This window comes from Lipotes vexillifer, unplaced genomic scaffold (genome assembly GCF_000442215.2).
Source record: "Lipotes vexillifer unplaced genomic scaffold, Lipotes_vexillifer_v1.1 scaffold591, whole genome shotgun sequence".
Classification (NCBI taxonomy): domain Eukaryota; kingdom Metazoa; phylum Chordata; class Mammalia; order Artiodactyla; family Lipotidae; genus Lipotes; species Lipotes vexillifer.
Window position 1 is genome coordinate 4,337,105 of NW_006791954.1, and position 26,213 is coordinate 4,363,317.

A 26,213-nucleotide genomic window follows, 5' to 3' on the forward strand; every position below is an offset into this window, starting at 1 on the left:
GGTGAGGGCATATGGTTGTTGGCTTCTAAGTGCCAACTTGAAAGTACAGAATCATAGCCTAAAGCTAAAGGGAACTTAGCTGAGCATGTGGATTTGGATCTCTGCCTTTGGGATGGAGGGACAAGATCCACTACTCTAACCTGTTTACTTCTCTACTTCACAGTACCGAGTACTGTGCCTTATATATAATACCAAGAAGAATAGCTACTATTTATTGAGCCACTACTATATACCCAGTGCTGTCCTAGGTACTTTGCATATTGTCTCACTTTACCTAAGATGAATTATCATCTCTTAGTCAGATGAAGGACCTAAAGCACAAATGGGTTGATTAACTTGCTCAGGTTGCTCAGCTGGTAAATGGAGAACCAGGATGTGATCCAAGGGCCCATATACCTCAGTATATGTTTGAGCATTAACTGCTGTTTCCTGGCTGCACAACCCCACCACTAGCAATGACTTCAGATTCTCTGCTGGGATGGTTCCCATAGGCAGTAGAAAAGCAACTGTGCTTTGTTCCATATGGACCAGTAGCATGCATTCAAGAAATATCTATGATGAACAGAGTTGTCATGATGTCCGTAAAGTGCTTAACAGAGTACTGGTACATGTAAGCACTCAGTAAGTGGTAGATCTATTATTATTATTATTATTATTATTATTGTTATTTGCCTCACACCATGTTAAGTGTTTTGAAGAATACAAACTTAATTGCAATCCAAGACGAGATGTAGTATGTACACAATTTCATTACAAATTAGTATCCTTAATACTATGTGGTGGAACAAAGTATAGAGTAGCCAAGAGAGTGGAGAGAGAAAAATATGGACCATGTCTCAAATATGCCACGTAACATGGGACAAATATTAATCTATTCTCTCCTCTAAAGTCTCCTTGAAATCTGAGGTGGTAGTAGTGGTGGTGGTGGAGACAGTTACACACATCACAAAAAGCAGACTGTTAAACTCGCCTTGAGTGCAGAGGGAGAACAGAGAAGAGAGAGAATTCAGGCAAGTATGGGAATGTAGACCACGTGGAGGTTTAGGGGGCAGAGAGGAGGGAGGGCATTCCAGACAGGGAGCATGGAAAGAAGGATTACAAAGAAGTGGGAGTAGTTCATTACGGCTGAATTAAAAGATGAGTCGGCTGAAATGATACATTTAGAAAAGATAACTTAGAGACAGTTGTGAAAGACTCAGAACGCCTGGGTGGTTTGGATTTTATTCTGATGCGGAGCCACTGAAAGATTTTTTGAAGAGGAGGAGAAATTATTTGAACATTAGAAAAATAACAGTTCTGAGGTTACAGTCATCATGATGGGGTAATGTGAAATACTGGGGTTTTCTTTAAGCCTTTAAATTTCTTCAAGTCACTTAAATGTATCTGCTGATGCCTTCATACAATTTCCCGTGTATCATCGACTACTCGTACTCCAAGCACATATCCTCCCCCCAAAAAAGGGCACGTAAGTAGGGTAAATGGAATATCTGATGATGATGATGGCTCTGATCTCAATCTAAATGAGACTGAAGTGGCTATAACACCTCTTCCAGGAGGAGGAAGGCAGAGGGTAGGAAGCCACAGAATGAGAAGCAGGAAGGAGGAGAGAGAACAGAGAGAGCCATGGGGGTGGCAGAGAGGAAAACTGAGCTGGAAACCACGTTTTGTTGCTGCAGAAGCCTTTGTCCTCTGTGAGTCACCGTGAAGTGCTATTTGGTTGTCATCTGCCCTGATGGAGTCACCACAGATCTTTTCTCAAGAAAACACACCCTTAAGAGAGAATGACTGCCCTTCTTCAAGGCTTTTTCTTCCACTAGCTTTCAATGACTAGACCCTTCCCTTTCCAAAGCTCCTGTGTAGCACACATGACATGCACTGCTCTGGGTGACTTTCTGGGGGAGGAAGGCCTTGGACTGCAGAACTTTATAGACCCAGGCTCTGGCCCTGCTCTGTCACCTACTAGCTGCATCTCTCCATCTTTCCCTTCCCCCTTCCCTCCTTAGTAAAAGAACTTCACTGGGTGGTTCCTAATATCCCTTCAAGCTCAAAAATGTTATGACTTTTGATGCTTATAGGATTAGGGATTTTGGCCCTTTGGGAAGGGATGGGAGAAGATACTTTTTGCTTTTAGAAACAGGTATTAAAACTGCTTCCTGTTGCTCTGTTAACCAAAGCAGACAATTTCTCATTACTTACTTCACAGGGAGAACCGACAGTGTTTGCTGAAGTGTCAAAACCTCACAACATGTTTACCGGGGGGGGGGGGGAGTGAGATCTTTTTTCATGTTCTTTTCAACAAGAAAACTTCCTTTAATAAAGTAATACATGAAATTAAAAAAAATAGGGAGATGCTATGGTAACCACTTTGGTCTAAATAACACATCTGTTTTTGGAGAAAGAATGAAAATCAGAGAAAGAAATATGCAGAAATGTAGTCATTTTCCTCCTCCCTTCAGGAGAGAAATCTGGCCTCTATTTTGAGCCAAGTATTTGAAGATGGCCTAGTTAGAAGCATAGTCAAGCAAGTTTGTAACAGGAGAATAAGATTCAGAAAAAAGACAATCCCTAAAGGGCTTAGGTGCTAAAAGTAAGGTCTTCTTGTCCTTTGGAAAGAACAACTAAAAAGAATTATTTTGATGACGTAAAGATGCTGATTTCTAATGAATGTGTGTCAATTTATTTCCTATTTTATAGAAAGCGATTCAAAATTTCTTGGAGAACTAGGAAAAAAGTGATTTCATTTTTCTCCTACTTGGGTAATTTAATTTTACTCTTACTCTTCAGTAGAGGCATGTTTTTGTGTTTCTAAATTCAGACTCAATCCAACCCATCCCTCTTCCTCAGTTCATCTCTAATGGATGAAAAATGCTATCTACTGGTAATTATCTCAAGCCTGTTAGGAAAGTAACAGGCTGACCTGATGGTATAATTTCACCTTTACCCTCATAGTTCAAGAGGTCAGGGAAGCCAAGCTGTGCAACTGTCAACAAGGATTAAAGGGAGTGACTCATTCTTCCCTCACACTTTACCCATTGCCATTTCCCTGGCAGCTGAATCTTTTCAGAAAATGATGCCTTGGAAAGGAAATATAGGAGAGAGAAGAGAAGGAGGGGAGACATTAGCTCCATATGTTTTATATCACTTCATCCCATTTACTGCACAGTGTCATAATGTTCCTTTATTTTCCCCTTGACAATACTATTTTCTATCAAAAGGTGGATTCAGTTAAATGATTGAAGGGGTTTCTTTTATTTTTTAAAAAAATCTCTTAAGGTTCAGGGAATAAACTAATGCTAGAGGATTAGAACAGTGCTCAGGAACAAGAATATCACGTATATGGCAGGAGCTCTGTAACCATTTGCATGATAAATGAATGGATGAAAGAGCAAATGAATAAGTAGTAATGTACTAAGTAAAATATATAAATGTTGAACTAATGCAGCTGTTTTATAGATTCTCAGATTAAATGACATCTTCCTAAAGAAAACCTCCTAAATTATATACCATGGTTTACAACATAAAATAACATACCATATCTGTACAACCTTGAGAAAAAAGTTATCTGAAGTTATACATATGGGTTTATAAACAAAAAGTGGTGCTCATTATTGCTGCCTTTTATAATTCATCTTGCAGACTTACAGAATGGTAGAGCTGCGAGGGACCTTCTCGATCACTTCATCACCTGTTCGGTCTACTCATTTCACAGGTGAGTAAACAGAGGCCCAGAAAGGTTACGTGATTTGTCTAAACATACACAGTTAAGAAATGACTGAACTGGAATCACAACCTCAGTCTTTTGGTTTCTAATCCAGTGCTCTTCCTACTGCACTTTACCACAATTTATAAAAAAAACAAAAATTCCCCCTGCTATTCGGGGCCCCAAAGTCCAGAAGTTGCTACCTCAGCTCAAATCAAGAGCTAACTCTACTGGGTTTCCTGATTCCATCTCAGAGAGAACATGCTGGTTCAGAAGATGACAGAGATCAGTACCTACAAGATCAGCACCTCTCCTGAGTCTGGAAATGGAAGAGTGAAAATCCTCTGGTCACAATGGTAATAAACAAATGGAATGGATCCCGTATGCAATAAGCAAAATGGCATGGACTTGGACATGTGAAACATGTGTTTTTAAACCCATGAAGATACCAAAGCAACTTTTATCTTATTAAGTAGGGCTTTAGCTCAAGGACAGGTTTAGGGCAACTATGTGAACTAAGTACCTTCTCTCATATTTTAGTTCTCTTAGACCAACATACATTGACCATAACTGGATTGAAATTAAGTCACTTTACATTTTTTTTCTTTCCCATTTCTCCCCATGTTTCTCCCACCCATATCAGCTGCAGCCATTTCTACAGCCAAAACATCCCCCAAATTAAATTATACTCATGGCATAGAATAACAATCCAAGCTTCCTTTTGTAGCCAGTCAGAACCTCTTCACATAAGTACAGCTCAAAAGAGGTATGAGCAATGTTCTAAGATAATGTCTTGGAATCACAATTGGTCCACTGTGCCTAAACACCATATGGAAGTCACTACACGCCCCCTGACATTTCTCACCAAGGAGAGGGAAGATGGTAAAGAGGATAGGGTCTCTCTGAAATGAAATTCACCAACTTTAGTTTGACACAGTTTATTCTTAAAGTGACTAAAAGAATACAATAACTTCTCAGTCAAACAACATAAAATAAATAAGTATAAATACCAAGCTAGGAGGACAGGAATAAAGATGCAGACGTGGAGAATGAACTTGAGGACACGGAGAGGGGGTAGGGTAAGCTGGGATGAAGTGAGAGAGTGGCATGGACTTATAAGTACTACCAAATGTAAAATAGATACCTAGTGGGAAGCAGCCGCATGGCACAGGGAGATCAGCTCGGTGCTTTGTGACCACCTAGAGGGGTGGGATAGGGAGTGTGGGAGGGAGACGCAAGAGGGAGGAGATATGGGGATATACGTATATGTATAGCTGATTCACTTTGTTATAAAGCACACCATTGTAAAGCAATTATACTCTAATAAAGATGTTAAAAAAAAAAAAACCAAGCTAGGTAGCTTTGAAATATACGGGTTCTTTCAATATATCTCTATAATTCACATAAAATTTAAAAACTAATTAGACCAGAATAAAGTTTAACCAGATTTAAAAACCAGGCAGGCACTTGATATCTGTAAAAGCTATTGAAAAGAATAAACACAAAAGGACTGAAGTAAGAAATCAACAGCAGCAGCAAGTAGCTTTGGAAAAACAGACTGACAGGTTTCTAAAATATTATTGGTGTTGAGGGAGGTCTATTTTCGTGTGATAACTATTTTTGTTCAATATCACCGACTTTCAATTTATAGCAAAACCAATACATTCAATTCAGCTGCCTACTTCACAAATACAAATCTATTTTAAATATCATAGTCACATTTATGTAAACATCTGGGAGAATTCAACACAATATTTCTGTCATTTGGCAGTCCTAACACTGCTTTAATGGACACAATTATTTCTTAGCCATCTCATTCTTGCTGTATTTTTTGACGATGTGAAAACCAATGGTATAAACATTAACTCCAATAAGACAAATGATTAAATCAAACCTTGTTATTTAAATCTACGCATTCCCAACCACTTTCTCTTAAAACCAATTCTCAATCAAATTCAAGAAAATATGGCAATACATTTTAGAGCATGAAAAAAGTTTGAGCGTGATAAGGGAACCAAGTTGTAAAACATAGTTGCAAAAGATTACAAAAATGCTATCTTGAACATCTTACTGGTATCAATTGCACAAACTCTCTCATGGAACATATGTCATTCGGAATAAAGAGGAAGGAACAGCATTTTTAACACCAACTTCATTTAAGAAATTGGATACCAAATAATCCCATCTTCAGTAGTTAAGATTCTTCAGTTAAAATATTTTATCATTTGCTCTAATTACCAAAATGAATCCTGAAGAATAAAAGTTGTACAATGGAAAATCAATTACCTTATTTTAACAGAGATTAAACTAGGAAGGGCCTGTGTAGTAAGCATCCTATGTTATCTCATTCAAACTATCTGCTAACAACAGCAGGAAAAAGGGTTGTATTCTTACCAATGAATTTCTGAGGCATTGAGCTTTTTCGCTTTGCCACATTGCTTGCTAATCTGTCCAGAACGAGAGCTCTTTCACTTCCCATCTCTGCTTTGATGTGTCTTGCCTCCGCACTTGCTGGTTTGGAAAAATGAAAAAAGAAGAGGGAAAAGAACACGTTGACAAATGGAGAGAAAAAGAAATAAACTGGAAGGAAAAGTGTCAGAGGTCTGATGCAAACTCTGTTGTTACCTGTTATTACTGCTCAGATTCTTGCCTGGGTTACCTGCTGTGGTCAGTGAAGCCAACACCAGGGCACATTCAAATCTTGCAGTCTTATGCCGACATGGGAAAGCCCAACCCATCCCCAACCAGTACCTTCATTAGCAAGAGGAAGTATTAAATAAACAGCCTGGACGTGGTTGGTTGCAAAAAGATAGATAGATGGAGATCTTCTAACCCCCGATCAGCCTTCTTTCTGATTCTGAGTAACTGCATGTGACACCTGCAGACTGATATAATTCTTCTTAACAACTTTGAAAAAAAAAAGGCCGGTGCCCCAGATTTACTGCTATGTTTATGTTAATAGCACTTTTGAAAATAGATACACTTACCCAGACAGCGAGAAATCTACTCAGTGATTTGTGTATTGAAATTCTGAGTGGTTTTTTCTTTTTCTTTTTCTTTTTTCTCCAGCATGCTCCTTTCAGTTCCTGTCTTTTAAATTATATTTTTCTGGTCTCTGCATTATCTGTTTCATATGCTCTTCACATTTCAAAACTGACTCAGTTAAAATTTCCCTGAGCAACACTTCCGTCTTGAAATTAAAGAACAATTTGTATAATGCATCTTTATTATATTTCTAATGAAAAATGTGAATAAAAACTGCCTAAGAATATGGTCCAATTGTCAATCCACAAATAGACCTTTAAGTGGTATAGGTCTGTTGTTCTCAGACCTGCCTGAACATTAGAATCACCTGAAGAGCATAGAAGACACACATGCCCAGGCCCCGCTTCAGATCAGTTAAATCAGGATCTCTGGTATAGGGGCCTAGGCAACAGCATTTTTTTTTTTTTTTTTGGAATTACGCGGGCCTCTCACTGTTGTGGCCTCTCCCATTGCGGAGCACAGGCTCCAGACGCGCAGGCTCAGCGGCCATGGCTCACGGGCCCAGCCGCTCCGCGGCATGTGGGATCTTCCCGGACCGGGGCACGAACCCGCGTCCCCTGCATCAGCAGGCGGACTCCCAACCACTGCGCCAACAGGGAAGCCCGGCAACAGCATTTTTAAAGCTCTCCAGATGATTTTTAAGATGCAGCAAGACTTGAGAACCACTAGAAGAATATATAAATAGTGCCAACATCGAATCAACTAAATAGTAAATTGGAATAAATGTAGTACAATTTAGTCTGGTACATCAGGCAATACCCAATAAGAGTTTATGTCTGAAGTTCAAAGAGATACCAGCTGCTCTAAATACAAGGCTTTAAATGTTAACACATGATGCTAGCCAAAGCTAGGGATCAGTAGACTTTTTCTGTAAAGGGTCAGATAGATAGTAAGTACTTTAAACTTTGTGGGACACGTACAGTCTCTGTTCCATATTCTTTGGTTCTTCCTTGACCTTTAAAAATGTGAAACCCCCTGTGCACAAATAGGCCGCTGGCTACATTTGGCCTGAGGGTCATAGTTTTGCTCACCCCTGCCCTAAGCAAACATGTTGTGATGCTACAAACATTTCCTTCTGTTTTATCATAAGCGTTTCAGGGTGTCCAAGCTAAAAGGAAGTGTCTGTACATTCCTAATGTCTCTAAGGAAGAAGAAATTGAAATCAGCTTAAGTGACTAGAGTAAAAAGCAAGTGATGATTTTTACAGAATGGATTCTTTTTCCCCCAAATACATACACAGATTTAGGAATTGTCCGTGCTCATTCTGTAGCTGAAGAGTTTGCTGTGTGAAGAGATTCTAATATACAGAAAAAATGCCACAAGTTCCATGGTCTCTCAGATATTCAGTATCGTAAATGGTCATGCCCAGAGAGAATAAAACTGGCCATCTCTGAAGTAAATGAAAGATAAAAAAAGACCTCAAGGAAGGGACTTCCCTGGTGGCATACTGGTTAAGAATCCACCTGTCAATGCAGGGGACAGGGGTTCAATCCCTGGTCCAGGAAGATCCCACATGCCGCGGAGCAACTAAGCCCGTGCGCCACAACCACTGAGCCTGCGCTCTAGAGCCTGCGAGTCACAGCTACTGAGCCCACGTGCCTGGAGCCCGTACTTTGCAACAAGAGAAGCCACCACAATGAGAAGCCCGCGCACTGCAACGAAGAGTAGCCCCCACTCGCCACAACTAGAGAAAGCTCATGAGCAGCAACGAAGACCCAAGGCAGCCAAAAATAAATAAATAAATAGATAGATAGAAAGAAAGACCTCAAGGGCCAGACTATCAAGAATGGCCAGGGGGGGAGACCAAAGCCAAATCAGAAAGAGAGAATTCAAAGTATTACATATTTTTCATTTTATTATTGGCATGGTCTTGGTTCTGTTTTTTTAAAACTCCTTGACAGTCATTACACAATAAATTATAAAGCTCAGGGTTTTAAAAATTCAAGAATAATGGCTCCAAAAATGAATAAGAGAAGAGAATGATGACAATGACCATATTTACTAGACTTTGTGAGTTTCTTATCAAAAATAATTCTATGCTCTAAAGAAATAAATCCCAGCCTCCAGTTTAAGCTATAACACTATTTGTGTAAATGAAAACAATAAGGGTCCGAATAAGGGAACTGGGCAGCTTTGGGGCCAGTGCTAAAGCACTGTGACTTTAGCTGACCGATCGTTGTAAATAACGGGCACTTTAGTGACAGAACCCTGCTGTTGAGTGAAGTGGGTTAAATTCTGTCCAGCACAGGGATAGGTTTAAATGACCAAACAGGAAACTATTATACATATTATTTCCTTTCACACAAACCACCGCCAGATGTGGCACTACCCAGAGCCCCAAGAGCAGAGAGATGAAAGACAAAGGCCTGGGATTTGAAATAAGTTCCCGAGGCTGTTAGAAGGAGACTTTTTCTTAGAAGCATCAGAGAGGCAGCTAAGTTTGTGCTTTGACTAGGAACATTCATTCTGGTTCCAGCAACTTTGAGAGGATTAAAGCCAGGTAAGGTCCTCCCACACCCCCATGCCTACCCCATGTATTTATTATCAGAAAAGATTTATAGTAAAACAAGAATGAAAAACAGTACTTTGGGAATTTTTAACTTTATCCCCATTTTACCAGTACTCTTATTTAGTCTTTTAGTTACTCCTCTAACGGCCCCATCATTACCCAGAGATCTGTTTGTCAGTCCCAGTACTTACTGCAAGCGTTATGCTGCCGGTTTAGTTTTCCCATTCGGCTCTCAGCATCTCCCTACATTTCACCAAAGTCACCATCAATTACCACAAGCATCTTTCTGAGGACACATACTCTATATACTCTATATTTGGAAGGAGGCTAAAGCAGGGATACACTGACCTAAATAACACAATTGGGGCATGTCACTAAATGGCAACCTTCAGAGATAACATCATCTTTTATCCCTGGTTACTCACCAAGCTTGTCATGACAGTCATTTCTAGGTAAATCTTACTCTGGAAATCAGTGACCAAATGCCTGACATTTAAAAAGATAAAATTCTGGAGTGTTTATGGAGAGACTGATAATTTGAGGCAAGCGTGGAGACTTTCCCATATTCCACAAGTCCGGTTGGATTGAAAGGAATCCTCTGAAACTACTAATCTAGAGGGCTGCCATCCACCCACCCCCACCCGCAGGGTCATTCACTCAAAATATCAGCTCCAAGATCCCAATCCTCATTGTACATGTGAACACACTCTAGAGATTAAGTTCATCTTTACTGAGTTAACTGTGTTTTCTAATTGGCAAGTTAGGCAAAGGCTAAAGTTTCAACTGACTATGGTACACTCTCATTTTCTTTCCCAAACTCTCAGTCTTGTGCCTTGCAGTTGTTGGACAGCTGCTGTACTAAACGAACACCCTTTAAAACACAAAGAAATGCTTTGGAGTCAAGCCAATCTCTTTGGGATTACAAGTTTAGGCAGAACACTGAAAGGGGGAAAAGAAAAAAGAGGACTTGGCATTTGGTCCTCTGCTTCAACTTTAAGACCCAACTGTCTATTTATACAAATAGTCTAGACTTGTTATCTTGCCACATCACATCTCAGAATGTAAGTGGAGGGAAACCAGTTTGGCAAGATAGTAAGGGAACAAGATAATGGGTTTAAATGGCGAAATAGGAAATCCGTTCCTGGGTGGTGTTTGGCAGTTTAGTGTTGCAAGCGGTGGGTGTGGGGAATATGGGACAGTGGCAAGGGATAATTTGCACACTTGGTTCATGAGTGAGCACAGTGGGAGTAGGACTATAATTTGGGGTCAATTCCCCTTCGTGTTACTTGCCTACTAGTATATAGTGGATATACCCATTTTCATTAGCAAAATGATTTTAATGACATGTTGAAAAATAAATAATAAAACTCATACGAAGTCAAAATTACAGAATAGGTTACTACCTTTAATCTCTGCAAAAATATTAGTAGTTTGTCTGGGTTTTAGTTAACTGTTTGCATGACGCCATTTCTATTTCAAAGTGATTGCAGATTTAACTATATAATTCGTTGTGTTTTTGTTTTTGTTCAAAATCCTTCATTAGATCTTGAAGTGTTAAATGGATCTCAAATAAGAGGCATTTCTTCCTGTCTCTTCTATGGTGTGGTCAGCCAGTAACTGATAGAGAGTGGAACAAAGGGGTGTTATTATGCAATAAGAATTGTCTAACAAGAGACTGCTATCAAAGAGCAAGGCAGGTTCTAACAAAAAAGTTACATAAAACTGTTGCCTTTTTGAGCAAAAGTAGAATGAATACTACTTGTTGAGTTAGTATTGATTTTCTAATAATCTGTTGGGAAAAGAGACGTTTAAAACACTTTAAGCTTTTTCTTTGGACAGCTATTTGGTAAAAATATAAATTTATTCTGAAACTCTCATGCTTGTATTATCTCAACCACAACAATGAGAATGAAGATAAAAGGTTTTGACTCCTAGATTCATAAATAAATATAATTATTCAATTAGTTTAAAAATCTTGTTATTACTAGAACTCATTGTCATACAAAAATATGTCCCACTCCAAGTATTCATAATTTGTGTGAAATGAGGCTAAATGAATCTCTATACCAGCTGTTAGTCCCTTTCTGGAATAAGGATCAAGCTAATGAGAAAATGAAATCTGTGATCGTCTATATTCATTCTTCTTTTCATATATACTCCATTAAGACAGAATTAGAGTATCTTGATGATGTCTGGTATAAAAACTTGGACTGAAGTAACACTATCACATGTATCTCTATTAGACCTTTATATTAACAGATCAAGTACCCGGTCCCTGGTTGGACTGTGAATACTTTAAGGGTAGGGGCTTAACCTTCACTCATCTTTATAAACAGCTCTGACACGCAGCCGGGCACATGAGAATCCAACGCATGCTATCTGAACAAAAGAAAATGATTAGCAAGGCCAGAAGTCCTGTTGCCCAACACGACCTTCTTTTGCAGATTGGTCTCCAGTCCAAGGCCTTTTCATTTGTTCTGCTTCCATAAAGGCCTGCTCCCTGACTGGGGCAGGTTTGTCTCAAGGCTTGGCTCTCACTCTAGGCTGCACTTCAATTTACAATAAGCCCTTGATGAATAAGTGCCACATCCACAGTGCAGCATCATCACTTTAAAAGCTAGGGATGGGGCTTCCCTGGTGGCACAGTGCTTAGGAATCCACCTGCCAATGCAGAGGACACGGGTTTGAGCCCTGGTCCGGGAAGATCCCACATGCCGCAGAGCAACTAAGCCTGTGCACCACAACTACTGAGCCTGTGCTCTAGAGCCCGTGAGCCACAACCACTAAGCCCACATGCCACAACTACTGAAGTCTGCACACCTAGAGCCCATGCTCTGCAACAAGAGAAGCCACCACAATGAGAAGCCCACACACTGCAACGAAGAGTGGGCCCCACTCGCTGCAACTAGAGAAAGCCCGGGCACAGCAACGAAGACCCAACGCAGCTAAAAATAAATAAATAAAATAAATAAATTTAAAAATAAATAAATAAAATAAAAGCTAGGGAGGTACCATTGGTGACACTATATTGGTCAGGCTCAAAATGGAACACTGTGTCCAGACTGGGACTCCCAATTTTAAGAAGGACACAGAAATGGAAACCACGTAGGGAGCTGTGGCAATAATTAAAGGATTGGCTTGTGTTTGAGTAAACATTCTTTATATTTTGGATTTCAGGAAAAATCATGAGACCTATTTGAAATATCAAAGATAGACAGGACATGCAGTATTTATTATATTTGATTAAGCTGTGACTTTATACATTTTCTAGCCTGAAACCACCATAACGACATATTTGTTTTTTTAAAAAATCAAAAGTTGCTGACTTAGTTAACCCTTTATTTTTTTGCTGAGACTTAAAGTGTGTTGCATGGATCCATCAAACCAGCCTATGAAATGCAAATTAACTCAACCTCTGTATTTCAGTATTTCCTGAATCACCTTATACCACTGAAGGTTGTGAAAACATTTCTTTTGATATTTTCTAATACGAAATTCCTAAAAAAGGTCATGGGAATGGGAAGTAAGGTGGTAACCTTACTTCAAAATCAGTAATTTTGAACTTACTGTTCATAGAGGATATTTTACTCAATTTTTTCCCCTGCTTCCAGGACAATCAAGACATATATACATATGTATGTGCCTATTAGTATGTGTGTTACTCTACTTTTGCTAACTAGATAATACATAACCTTTAAAATATATATAGCTAATTAAGCCATTTTTCCAAAAGTGGGAAAAAAACCAAATGTCCATTAACTGATAAATGGATAGATAAAATGCAATGAATCCATATAATGGAATATTATTCAGCCATACAAAGGAATGAAGTACATCCACGTGGATGAACCCTGAAAACATTATGCTGAGTGAAAGAAGGCAGACATAAAAGGCCACACATTATACGATTCTATTCACGTGACACATTCAGAATAGGCAAATCCACAGAGACAGAAAGTAGATTAATGGTTGCCGGGGGCTGGAGAGAGGGGGAACAAGAGTGACTGCTAATAGGTACAGGGCTTCTTTTGGGAGTGAGAAAAATGTTATGAAATTAGAGTGGTGATGGTTGTATAACTTTGTGAATGTTAAAAACTACTGAATTGTACACTTTAAAAGGGTGAGTTTAATGGTATGTGAATTATGTCCCAATATGTCTTTGAAAATAAAAAAAATAGCTAATCATGAAAACGACAAAAGTTCTAGTGATTTTTAAGTAAGTCACTGAATTTTTGATGAGTCTCAACCTCTAAAATGAACAGGTGATAGGGAGGGTGGGAGGGAGGCACAAGACGGAGGGGATATGGGGATATATGTATACGTATAGCTGATTCACTTTGTTATACAGCAGAAACTAACATAACACAGTAAAGCAATTATACTCCAATAAAGATGTCAAAAAATAAAATAAAATGAACAGGTGGGATTAGATGCTCTCTTTAATCCTTCTTGCTTTAAATACCAATGATTCTATTTGGAATATAGTAGATTTTCATGACTTGAGAATTTCTCACAGTAAGAGCTTTGTCTATTGTCTGAAATGGAACGTCAAGTAAAGATGCCCAGGTATTGCCTGACTAACCTTAAGCATGTTGCTTTAAGACGTCAAAAACCAAGTTTTAGGTGCTTTTTTATTTTTAAGAGTAAAGATTTCTTTTTAGAAATAAGGAGGAAATCCAGCTCCTTGATAAAACTAAAGATGCCATCAGGATAAAAAGCAGAAGCAGTGCAAACCAACAGAATTCAGTTGGCCACAGCTCCTAACACCATAAAATAGGCTTTATCTAAAACAAAAGTTTCCTCTCACTCAAAACGGGTACAGTTAAACTACTCATGATTTGCACTCCATTTTTCCTGAGTTTCACATTGTTTCTGTCACTTTTTTGTAATCTTTCTGTTTTAGAATGTTCAAACTATTCAATTGCAACTACTGCTGTCAAACACCAAATCCCACGAGGGTTTATACCTACTCTAAATAAGCAACTGGTTCAAGTAAACAAATAAAAATATCAGGCAATCCAAGCTGCAGAACCAGGCTGATGGTCAACTATATGGGTCAAAGGACAACTGCAGAGATGTGACACAAAAAAGTTTCAGGTTATTTCAACTCAAGAATGAAAGGAAATAAAACCACAACTGGTACATGGAAAGACATCCAGTGTTTCAACCAATTGTCACTAGGCATGTAATTCAAAACACTGAATAAAATATGAAATTCCCAGAACCAAACATAAGCATCACAATAAATCATATGAGTTGACAAGTACACGATCTGGCGGCCTTGCGCAAAGAAAATCCTTTTGGTTTTAATGGACTCTGCCTTAGCCAGCCCTCACACTGCCTTTACCCTCAATCTTTACCATTTCAGTTAATGGCAACTGCATTCTTCATCACATCCCACAGCAATCTGTTAAGAAATCCTGTTGGTTCTATCTTTAAACTATACTGTATAGAGTTAAAACACTTTGTACCACCTCTACCATTACCAAGACACCATTTTCTCTTGCTTGAATTATTGCAATGGCCTTCTAACTGGACTCCCCAATTTCTAATCTTATCCCAAATACAACCTATCCTCAGCAAGTCGAGTGATTTTTTTTTCAAATGAGAAGTCCAATCACGTCACCTCTCTGTTCAAAATCCTCTGAAGATTTTTAATTTCACTCAGAGAAAAATCCAAGTCTTTACAATGGCCTACAAGGCCTGATAAGAGCTGGTTTCCTATTTCCTCTCTGGCCTCATGTCCCACTACTCACTCTGTTCCAGCCACAAAGGGCTAGCTATACTTCTTCAAATTCAAGGCCCAGGTCCTTTGCACTTGCTGTTTCCAAGTTATCTGCAGGGCTCTCTCCTTATGCTTTTAAGTCTGTTAAAATGTGAGCTTCTTGATGTTTTTCCTGATTTACCATCAGCCCCCAGTACCTGCATTATTTTTCTCAATAGCAATTACTACCTTCTATTGTGTAAGGTACTTATTCTCTTTGTTTCTAGTCTGTCTTTCCCCATGAAAATATAAACTCCAGGAGGGCAGGATTTTTTGTATTTTTGTCTACTATTGTATCCTACCACCTAGAACAGCGGATGCTCACTAAATATGTGCAGAACAGGGGTTGCATGAACTCACCAGTCTCAGCCAGGTCAGTGCTCTGAAGAAATGTACGGCAGCGCTCCTTGTGCTCCTCAAGGGAACTTCTCTGCTTGTAACTCCTGCCGCAAAACTCACATTTATAGGGTTTCTCAACTATAAGGAGAGCACAAAGGGTACTTAGTGACCCTCAGGGGTTACAGAACAAATGGTGTATTGGGGCCCTGTGAAAACTCTCCACTAGGAATGAGACTCCTGAGAGAAGCCAGGGTATTTGGATACTTGTGCACTTACAATTACTTTTAAATTTAGTCAACTGAAATAAGGTTATGGCCTATGATTGACTATCATGTTATTCTTTAAAAGGATAGGGTCTTTTCACAAATGAAAGGATTTGGATTTAATGACTATCATGGAGCATAGTGTTTTGGCTCCCGATCCAATCTTGTTTCTTCAGGAAAAAAATAAAAATAGGAACTTTTTATTTTTCAAGGAGGTTAGTGTGGTTTAAGAATGAAGTAGGGGGCTTCCCTGGTGGTGCAGTGGTTGAGAGTCTGCCTGCTAGTGCAGGGGACACGGGTTCGAGCCCTGGTCTGGGAGGATCCCACATGCCGTGGAGCAACTGGGCCCGTGAGCCACAACTACTGAGCCTGCGCATCTGGAACCTCTGCTCTGCAACAAGAGAGGCCGCGACAGTGAGAGGCCCACGCACCGCAATGAAGAGTGGCCCCCGCTTGCCGCAACTGGAGAAAGCCCTTGCCCAGAAGCGAAGACCCAACGCAGCCAAAAATAAATAAATAAATAAATAAAATTTTTTTTAAAAAAGAATGAAGTAGGAAGAAATCCCATATTCTGTGACATCCAGCTGGCTGTAAGTAAAGAATGCTGCAGTTTGTGGGAGTTAGTCATTCAGTCTTTTTAGAGCATTGACATATTTCGATAAATGTAGCTTGTCCTTGCTCAGTGGCTATAGCAAAGTCTGGGCTCAATCAATAAAAACTGACCTAACCAACTAAGGATAGTTTTTGTTTTCTTTTTTTTAATTAATTAATTTATTTTTGGCTGTGTTGCGTCTTCGTTGCTGCACACGGGCTGTCTCTAATTGCGGCGAGCAGGTGCTACTCTGTTGCGGTGCGCGGGCTTCTCATTGTGGTGGCTTCTCTTGTTGTGGAGCACGGGCTCTAGGCACGCGGGCTTCAGCAGTTGCAGCACGTGGGCTCAGCAGCTGTGGCTCATGGGCTCTAGAGCACAGACTCAGTAGTTGTGGCGCATGGGCTTAGTTGCTCCGTGGCATGTGGGATCTTCCCAGACCAGGGCTCAAACCCGTGTCCCCTGCATTGGCAGGCGGATTCTCAACCACTGTGCCACCAGGGAAGCCCCTGAGGATAGTTTTGAATAATAGAAATAAGAAGGAATTGCCAAAATGACTTCATCTTAACTTCTAAGATAAAGCAAAAGTTTCCTCAAAAGTTCATCCATACAATTCAGGCCACCTTTAACCTCCTAACTCCTCCAAATGAGTTATTTTTTAAATTATGTAAGTAATAACTTCAATTCTGTGTGCGGGGATAGCCTTTCTGACTTGTCGATGAAATGTACCCCATGAATTTTTCAGAGTTTTAGGGACTGAGATTTTTTTATTTTCTAATCCTCTTGCTCGGTTTAAAACAGTGCCTTTGGGACTTAAAGCACTAAAAGATCCTTATGGAATCCCAAGTTAAAATAAATGCAGCTCTGTTAGGGCTAAGAATATTAAGTTTCTGCATAAATTGGGGTCCTCTAGAATCTGTCTTAAAAATGACTATTATTGTTGGATCTTACTTGGAAAAAGCAACAGAAAAGAACTACTCTAATTTTTTGGACCAAACTCAGTCGTAATTCATTACTTTGAACAATGAGCTGTAAAAGAAACCCTTCTTTTGCCATTTATGATCTCTCATGGTGAGTTTCGTTGGGGCTGATTTGTTTAATCCTTAGTCTCTGCATTGTGACCAGTTGCGGGTTTGGGGCTGGGTTTTAGTCAAAGCAGAAGGTGGATTGACATAAAAACAAAGCTTTTTTTTTCTTCAATTAAAATTTTGTCAGATAACATCAAGAACATGAGGTCCCAAATTTGAAAATAAACTCAGTTTTATTTTTCTAGGAGGGAAATTCTAAATGTTGAAAAAAATGTATCTTCCGTGGTTAAAATAGGAGCGAAAACATCAAGACAGAACATAGCTTTTTATGAATTCTACTGCTGCTCATCTTTTAGAGACTAAAAATAAATAGACTTGTGAAGAAGAAAGTTGGGTTTAAGAAATTTAGCTCATATATACCTAAAACTAATACTATCTTATATTGTCAATTATATCTCAATGCAAAAAAAAGAAATTTAGACCAGAATGGCCCAAACTCCCCAATTTAGCCCAGACTAGCCAAAACTAACCCCCAACAATGAGTCATACCCAGTTTACAGTTTTACATAATTTACAAACAGTATATCATTTGCTTTATCCAGACTTTTGAATGAAAAGTATGTGTGTATATCTTTAGGAAAATAATCTTTTAATAAAGTTTACCATAAAAATACTGATGGCTATAATTTTTTTTGCAAAAATTAAAAAAGCATTTTTATAGGGCAGGCTTTTCCTGTCTGACTGTGATGTTCTCTAGGGGCGCAAAGATGGTATGGAGATGATCAACCCCATTGAGCCAGACGGAGAGCAATTAATGCCTTAATGGAAGTGCAATTAGCCCTAGAGGTCTCTGCTGTTGTAACCCTTCAGAACCGGAGTGACAGATTAAAACCTCCATACTTAACTCTTTCTAGTTTCCGCAGTGGGCACTGAGGAACCCACATTTACTAGATATGGAATGCTCATTGCTCTCACTTACCAGAATGTGTCCTAAGATGACCTGTGAGTGCATCTCTTCTCTGGCATGCATAGTTGCAGAGGTGACACTTAAAAGGTTTTTCCCCTGTGTGCAGTTTAATGTGGCGGAGGAGGTTACCTTTCTGAGTAAAAGATGCCCCACACTGATTACACTGGAATGGGCGTTCACCTTTAAAAAGGACAAAAAAGAGATTTCTGATCACCCAGCAAGTGGCGAAACATATGCACAGATTAGATGCCTATGGCAAAAGCTCATTTTTTAGATAGTTTCTGTTCATATTGGGATCAGATGGGAGCTGTATTTCAAGGCAAGCCTAAGACTTACTTATGGAATCTTCCCTCCAGAAGAGAAAAAGCACTCACCTAGCAAGGCTACTTGAGGCATCTTGTCTTGGATCAGAGCAAAAAAATAAGAGTAGCTTTAGAAGTGCTTTCTAGATTTAAGTTTTTACATTACTTAGCATTCCTTTTGAATGTAATCTCAATCTGTAAAAAGAGTCACAGACTGAAGTCCTAACAAGGTATAAAGAGCCAGAAATGGTTTTTTTCTTTAATTCAAGAAATGCTTTTTAAAGTCGTCATATCCGATGTCAGATGAAATCTATTGGGCTCACTGGGAGTGTTATGTTTGTATGCATTTCTATTGACTGCCTTTTTGTTGTCCGAAAATAAATTTTTTAAAATTGTTAATAAAAGCTATGTCCTTTCATCTACCAAATTTGAACTCAATACAATGAGATCTGCTTTTTAAAAAGTTATGCAAAAATATATGAAAGATGCCTAAAAAGCATATCACACAATTTAACTCCCACTTATTAACTGAAGAAAAATATGTGGCTGACCTAGAACACTGTGCTCTCTACAGTCTTCTTTTATTCATAGCATTTGCAATATGTTTGCCAAATGCACCATGAAGCAGGAATAAAAATCACTGGGTAAATGGAAATACAGAGAGGGAGAGATACATCAGAATTTTAGCAAAAATCAATGAAAGTAATCAAAAGTAAGTCCTAAATTCCACCACTTCTTTTCTCATGTGGCTGAATTAGGATAGTTTTCAGAACAATGGATAAAGGAGACTATTTACCAGTATGGCTCCGCTTATGAACCATTAAGACATTGAAGCTAATGCAGGATAATCCACACACATCGCAGTTCATCTTGCCACTGGTTGGCCTGCTACTATCGTATGAGACAACGTGTCTCTCCAACTTAATGTTTTCATATTCATTATATTCTCTTGAATAGCTGTAAGGAACTTCAGGCTCTTCTGCATTTCCCAAGGGTTCTGGCTTTAAAACATTCTCATCCCCTTCACTGTATTCATCTTTCACTTTCATTGAATCATCTGCAGGGAGGAAAATGCAAGAAATGAACAATGATTGGTTTTGGAGCTATCAAAGCAGCTCAAAGAGCAGAGACCCACAACTGACAATTAAATACCAAATGAAGCTAACAATATTGTACATCCACAAAACAAGAAAATACCATTAGGATGATCACTCGTTATTTGAATTCAGAACCATAGTCAGGGGAAAACACAGACACATGCACGCGCATGCACACACGCGTGCGCACGCACACAAAGAGATGACAGCGTTTTAGGCCATCCAGAAAATTAGAGATAATAGATTTTAGCTATGACTGTTCAAAGCGACTATGAAAAAAACATTTTGAGCAATTCTTCTCCAGTACCGGGAGAGGAGAAAGGTTCCCAGATTTAGTACTTTTTTGGTGGTTGCAGTTACAAGGCAAGGTGATGTTCTCCTTGGTTTCAAGAAGAAAATGCTGTTTTAATTCTTCAATTGCATCCAATTTATGCCACTAAGACTGAGAGTTGAATAGTTAACATGTTTTTCTCTGATTTTAAGCCATGCTTTGCCTCTTCCCCTTCCATGTATACCAACTGCTAAAATGAGTCTTATCTCTCTCTCTCGGAGCCGATAAAGAGAGAACACTGAATGTAGAGGAAGCTGGCAGTACTAGTGAAATAGTCTTGAGAAAGATAAAAGGAGAAGTAATCCTTTAACATAACCTTCTAAGGAGTCATTTTCATTGACACAGGTAAATGAAGCTCAACCGAAGCAAGGGGAAGGGCACCTATACCCAAGTTAGGGAGGGCTAAACTCGAGGTCCTAGAACTGTAGGACTGGATAGGAGAGGTGGGGCTGGCCAAAGTGAGTTGGCTGATCAGGTACTATCTCAGAAAGAGGTGCAGCACTCTTAAGCTGAAGAACATAAGAAATGAAGAAGGTAAATTTATGTACTGATACTAAGAAAACCTAAATATTTGCCTGATATCATAACAAATATTTACAAGGGATTTTTTTCATATATGTATAACGCTGCATAAATGCTTACTTTAAAAAAAAATTCATTCTTAGAAACTGGAAATTGTAATGCTCCATGAGGAATCACAAATCAATGGAATTTCAGGGCTGGAAGGGAATTTAGAGATCATCTAATCCAACCCTTGTTTTTCAGGTAAGGAAATCCAGGATCAGAGACGTTTTTGGTGAGTAGCCCAAAGTTACATAGCCAGTTAACAGCAGATTAACTGTGCTTAGAACACTGAGCTTCGATTTGGCCTCACACTCTGACACATCAAGTCTAATATGCCCCTTACTATCATAGTCCACAGTCCCCCATCAATGGGGTAGACTTTAAAAACCAAAACACGCTGAAGAAAAGATATTTTAAAAAACGACATCCCTTCCAAACAACACCAGTAAGTGCAGCTCCTGTTGCCACATAGGAGGAAGTATAACTGCAGCTGTGCCTGGCTTGCTACCTTCCACTCAAGTTTCAATTTTCACTTCTATCAAGGTTACCTTTCATCTATATTAACTGTGTTTGCTTAATAGAGCAAGACAGGGCCTAACCACCAACAGAGGAGCCATTGCTGCAATACTGTTCCACTGCTTCTCATCACGGTTCATGGTTCACAATCTTTCACTCTGTGATTAGAAGAAATGTAGGGCTACAGGAAACATCCAACGTGTTTCAAATTTGCCCATCCTATGCATCTGGATTATACATGAATTGATATACGTTTCCTACGGGAAACGGATGAGAAGGGAATGGAGAGAGATTCATTCCCTTCTTTCTCTGGACACATCTTGCCTGCTTTCAGATGGAATTTGTTTTCTTAAGTGGTTTTTGCTTTAAAATTTTTTTTTTTTTAAAGAGAAGGATGCACCTGAGGCTTGTCCCCTCCTCCCTTCCTGCATCACTCCAGCTGTGGGTGACATCCCACCAAAGCTTGAAGGCTCTTTAGTTTGCATGTAGGCGTTTAAAAGAAACTCAACGGAAAACTTCAGGTACTGAAAACCAAAAACAGCATATAGAAAGGGCCAGCAGAGAAGGATCCTTTTCATTTTCGTTGTAAATGTTAATATGAACAGACTCAGGCCATTCTGTGGTCAGTGACAATTAAAAATTAGTAAGATCAATGTTTTGGGTCTTTCTGAAAACAGGACATGAGAGAGTTGCTCCTTCTCTCAGGATTTTGGCTTTAATGGGCTTGACCTAGAACTCAATACTACCCCGACCTGGCTCAACACAAATTCTTGGCCTTTGTCATTTGGGACTTAGCCATAGAACAAGGAAGACAGTATTTGAGACCCAGGGCTCTAAGGGAACGCATACAGACACATGGACAGGGCATTAAGGAAGTCCCTGGGACTTCGCGGACCAAAAGAGCTCCTGGTATAGTTATTGGTTTGTCCTTGGAGTCCTACCAGTTTTAGATAAAAGAACTGGATGTCCTCTCTGCATGGTTACTGGGGATCAACAATTCATTATGGTTTACCATGTGAAAATAAACAGAGCTGAATATTAGAATACATTAGTATCTAAGATACAAAAGGGATTCCTGAGAGATTATTGGGCTTAGCACCCAGTCTCCAAATATAGTCCACCAAAACTACCAGAAATGACACTAGTCTGCTCTAAGGACTAAGAGATTCATTCTCTTCCTTGGGAGGAAAATTTTTTGGAGCAGAGGAAAGGTGGGGGCATTCTACTTAGTATCCCTTGAAAACATTAAGAAACATATCTAAAATCAAACTTGTCATCTTTGAACGCAAAATTGCTGCTAACTTATGATGTCTTTATAGTCACACATGGCATCTTCCTTCTTCCATTCTCCAAGTCTTGAAACTGGAATCCTTTTCCGTCCAATCTCCACATCAAGTCAGTCTCCAAGTCCTATAGATTCTACGTCCTCAGGTTCTCTAGATGCCAACTCCTCTTTTCTATTCCATTTGCAATTTAGTTTAGCCTCTCATCCCATCATACCTAAACTCATCCTCTCTCAACATTCTTTTCTAGATAGATTTCATACAGAAGTAATCTGTGCTGTCTCTACGATCTCAAAACTGATATAAAATTCCCTGTAATCTGGCTTCTGCCTCCATAATTCACTGAATCGGCTCCCTTGAAGATCATCAATAAACTCCTGATTCTTAAGTCTAATGGCCTTTTGTGTGCCATTCTCCCCAGCTTCTCTGTAGCCCTTGATACTGTTGACCTCCACTCCTTGTTCTTCTGTATTCCTACTTCTTCAGTGAAACTGTACCTTCTTTCCTCACCTTTCTGATTGCCTCTTTCTAGCTCTTCCCCCAGCTCTGCCTCCCAAATACTGTCCTTAACCCCCTTTTTTCTTCCTTCTATACTCCCTCCCCTATGGCAATTTCATCCACTCTTAAGGCTTCAACTAGCATTTTACATGATTAATCACCAAATATGTATCTCTAGGTGTAATCTCTCTCCCCTTCTTCAGTCCTCTGTTCCCAAAGGCCTCCTAGGTATCTTCATAGTTATTCAGGTTAGGATCTTTACAGTCATCTTTCCTTCCTCTTGTTTGCACCCCACGTTTAATCACCCATTGGTTTTATTTTTGTGCCCTCTCTCCAATCTGCTTCTCTTCCCCACTATTTTACACACTCATTATCCCAAATCTCAGACCCTGACTGCTCTCCTATTGTGGTAGCCTCTACATTGTTCGCCCTGTCTCCTTTCTCTTTCCTTTCCAGCTCATGCTATACTCTGCCACCAGATGGTTCTTGTAAACTGTAGCTCTGGTCATATCATGACCCTGTCCAAATTCTCCAATATTCTCTGCTGCCAACAAAATAAAATCCAAACCCAGAAACAAAAAATTTAAAAGACCTTTCAATATCTGGCCCCAACAATTTTTGTAATGTTGATTCTGAATACTGAGATATCTTTAACCAAACTGAACAACTTCTAAGTATTCTTCCTTTTATTATTTCCACTGCCCAAAAGGTCTTTCCCCAACATTACCACGGGTCCAAATCCTACACATCTTTTAAGGCAAAACTAATATGCCATTTCCCCCTACTATGCCTTCCCTGATCCCCCTGGCTGCAAAATAATCTGTTCCTTTGTTCTTTGAGTTACTTGTAAACTCATCTCATCTCCCATATGGACATGTAAGCTATCTGAGGTCAGAAGCTACACAGGTTGGTTTTTTGTTTTTGTTGTTTGTTTTGTTTTCAACTCAGTATCCCCTATGACACTGCTTCACCTGTATCTGTAAGACGAGAGGTTGTGGGGTTTTAAAATAGAAATTTTGGGGGTCCCAAAATTGGGGGTGTGGGGGCTGGAAACATGCATTAAAATATGTTTTCTACTCAAAATGGATTAAAGACCTAAATGTAAGGCCAGACACTATAAAACTCTTAGAGGAAAACATAGGCAGAACACTCTATGACATAAATCACAGCAAGATCCTTTTTGACCCACCTCCTAGAGAAATGGAAATAAAAACAAAAATAAACAAATGGGACCTAATGAAACTTAAAAGCTTTTGCACAGCAAAGGAAACCATAAACAAGACAAAAAGACAACCCTCAGAATGGGAGAAAATATTTGCAAATGAAGCAACTGACAAAGGATTAATCTCCAAAATTTACAAGCAGCTCATGCAGCTCAATATCAAAAAAACAAACAACCCAATCCAAAAATGGGCAGAAGACCTAAATAGACATTTCTCCAAAGAAGATATACAGATTGCCAACAAACACATGAAAGAATGCTCAACATCACTAATCATTAGAGAAATGCAAATCAAAACTACAATGAGATATCATCTCACACCAGTCAGAATGGCCATCATCAAAAAATCTAGAAACAATAAATGCTGGAGAGGGTGTGGAGAAAAGGGAACACTCTTGCACTGCTGGTGGGAATGTGAATTGGTTCAGCCACTATGGAGAACAGTATGGAGGTTCCTTAAAAAACTACAAATAGAACTACCATATGACCCAGCAATCCCACTACTAGGTATATACCCTGAGGAAACCAGAATTCAGAAAGAGTCATGTACCAAAATGTTCATTGCAGCTCTATTTACAATAGCCCGGAGATGGAAACAACCTAAGTGCCCGTCGTCGGATGAATGGATAAAGAAGATGTGGCACATATATACAATGGAATATTACTCAGCCATAAAAAGAAACGAAATTGAGCTATTTGTAATGAGGTGGATAGATCTAGAGTCTGTCATACAGAGTGAAGTAAGTCAGAAAGAGAAGGACAAATACCGTATGCTAACACATATATATGGAATTTAAGAAAAAAAAAAAAAAAGAGTCATGTACCACAATGTTCATTGCAGGTCTATTTACAATAGCCAGGACATGGAAGAAACCTAAGTGTCCATCAACAGATGAATGGATAAAGATGTGGCATATATATATAATGGAATATTACTCAGCCATAAAAAGAAACGAAATTGAGTTATTTGTAGTGACGTGGATGGACCTAGAGTCTGTCATACAGAGTGAAGTAAGTCAGAAAGAGAAAGAGAAAAACAAATACCGTATGCTAACACATATATATGGAATCTAAAAAAAAAAAAAAAAAAGGTTCTGAAGAACCTAGGGGCAGGACAGGAATAAAGACACAGACGTAGAGAATGGACTGGAGGACACGGGGAGGGGGAAGGGTAAGCTGGGACGAAGTGAGAGAGTGGCATGGACTTATATATACTACCAAATGTAAAATAGATAGCTAGTGGGAAGCAGCCGCATAGCACAGGGAGATCAGCTTGGTGCTTTATGACCACCTAGAGGGGTGGGATAGGGAGGGTGGGAGGGAGACGCAAGAGGGAGGAGATATGGGGATATATGTATATGTATAGTTGATTCACTTTGTTATAAAGCGGAAACTAACACACTATTGTAAAGCAATTATACTCCAATAAAGATGTTAAAAAATATATGTTCTCTAGGCAAATCTTATGCACAATGGAGTTTGAGAACTGCTGCTCTAGAATCTGACACAGTGCTCTGCATAAAGTACATACACAATAAATACTTAATACATGAATATACCAATACCTTAACTTCCTAACTGGTCCACGGTATATGTGACCTCTCTTTTAGATTATATCCTATTGCCAGATTAATCATCCTGTAGTACTAAAACTCTTGTTCAGAAACTTTCAAGGATTTCATTTTGTTTACAGAATAAAGTCCAAACTCCTTAGTGAGACATTCAAGGACCTGTCTAGAATCTGCCCCAAGCCGACCTGATCATCTCATTTCTCACTAGACTCCTTGAATCATCCTTCTCTCTAGACTAGAACCTTGCTACTCAAAGTGAGGTCCTTGAATCAGCAGTTCCAGCATCCCCTGGGAGCTTGTTAGGAATGCAGACTCTCAGGCCTCACCCTAGACTTACTGGATAAGATTTTGCATTTCAACAAATCCTCAAGGATTCTTATACACATTAAAGTTTGAGAAGCACAGTAGCCATCTTACTAACTGCAGTTTTCCAAACCTCTTCTCCAGTCTTTCCTTTACCTAAAATGCCCTTCCCCACATCAACATTCTATTCAAACTTCCAGATGCTGTTTAAATGCCATTTCTTCCATGAAGTCTCCTAGATACCTTGAACTAGCAAACAATTCTCCTGTTTCTGTCTTCATAAAATATTACATGTAAAACCAATAATATTGTCCCACAGATT

At 39.2% G+C, this 26,213-nt stretch overlaps 1 protein-coding gene across 3 annotated transcripts in view; it reads right to left on the reverse strand.

The window, feature by feature from the left end:
- Positions 1–26,213, reverse strand: part of IKZF3 (IKAROS family zinc finger 3) — an 84,594-nt gene that overhangs the window by 4,843 nt on the left and 53,538 nt on the right. The window contains exons 4-7 of one of the 3 annotated variants that reach the window (XM_007465172.1): positions 19,303–19,563; positions 18,217–18,384; positions 15,379–15,495; positions 6,095–6,211 (exon numbers count right to left, since the gene is read on the reverse strand). In XM_007465172.1, the coding sequence (XP_007465234.1) occupies positions 6,095–6,211; positions 15,379–15,495; positions 18,217–18,384; positions 19,303–19,563 (663 nt within the window). Of the gene's footprint in view, positions 1–6,094; positions 6,212–6,325; positions 6,675–15,378; positions 15,496–18,216; positions 18,385–19,302; positions 19,564–26,213 lie in introns of those variants that run through there. The other 2 variants (XM_007465173.1, XM_007465174.1) reach the window with 2 other exon arrangements.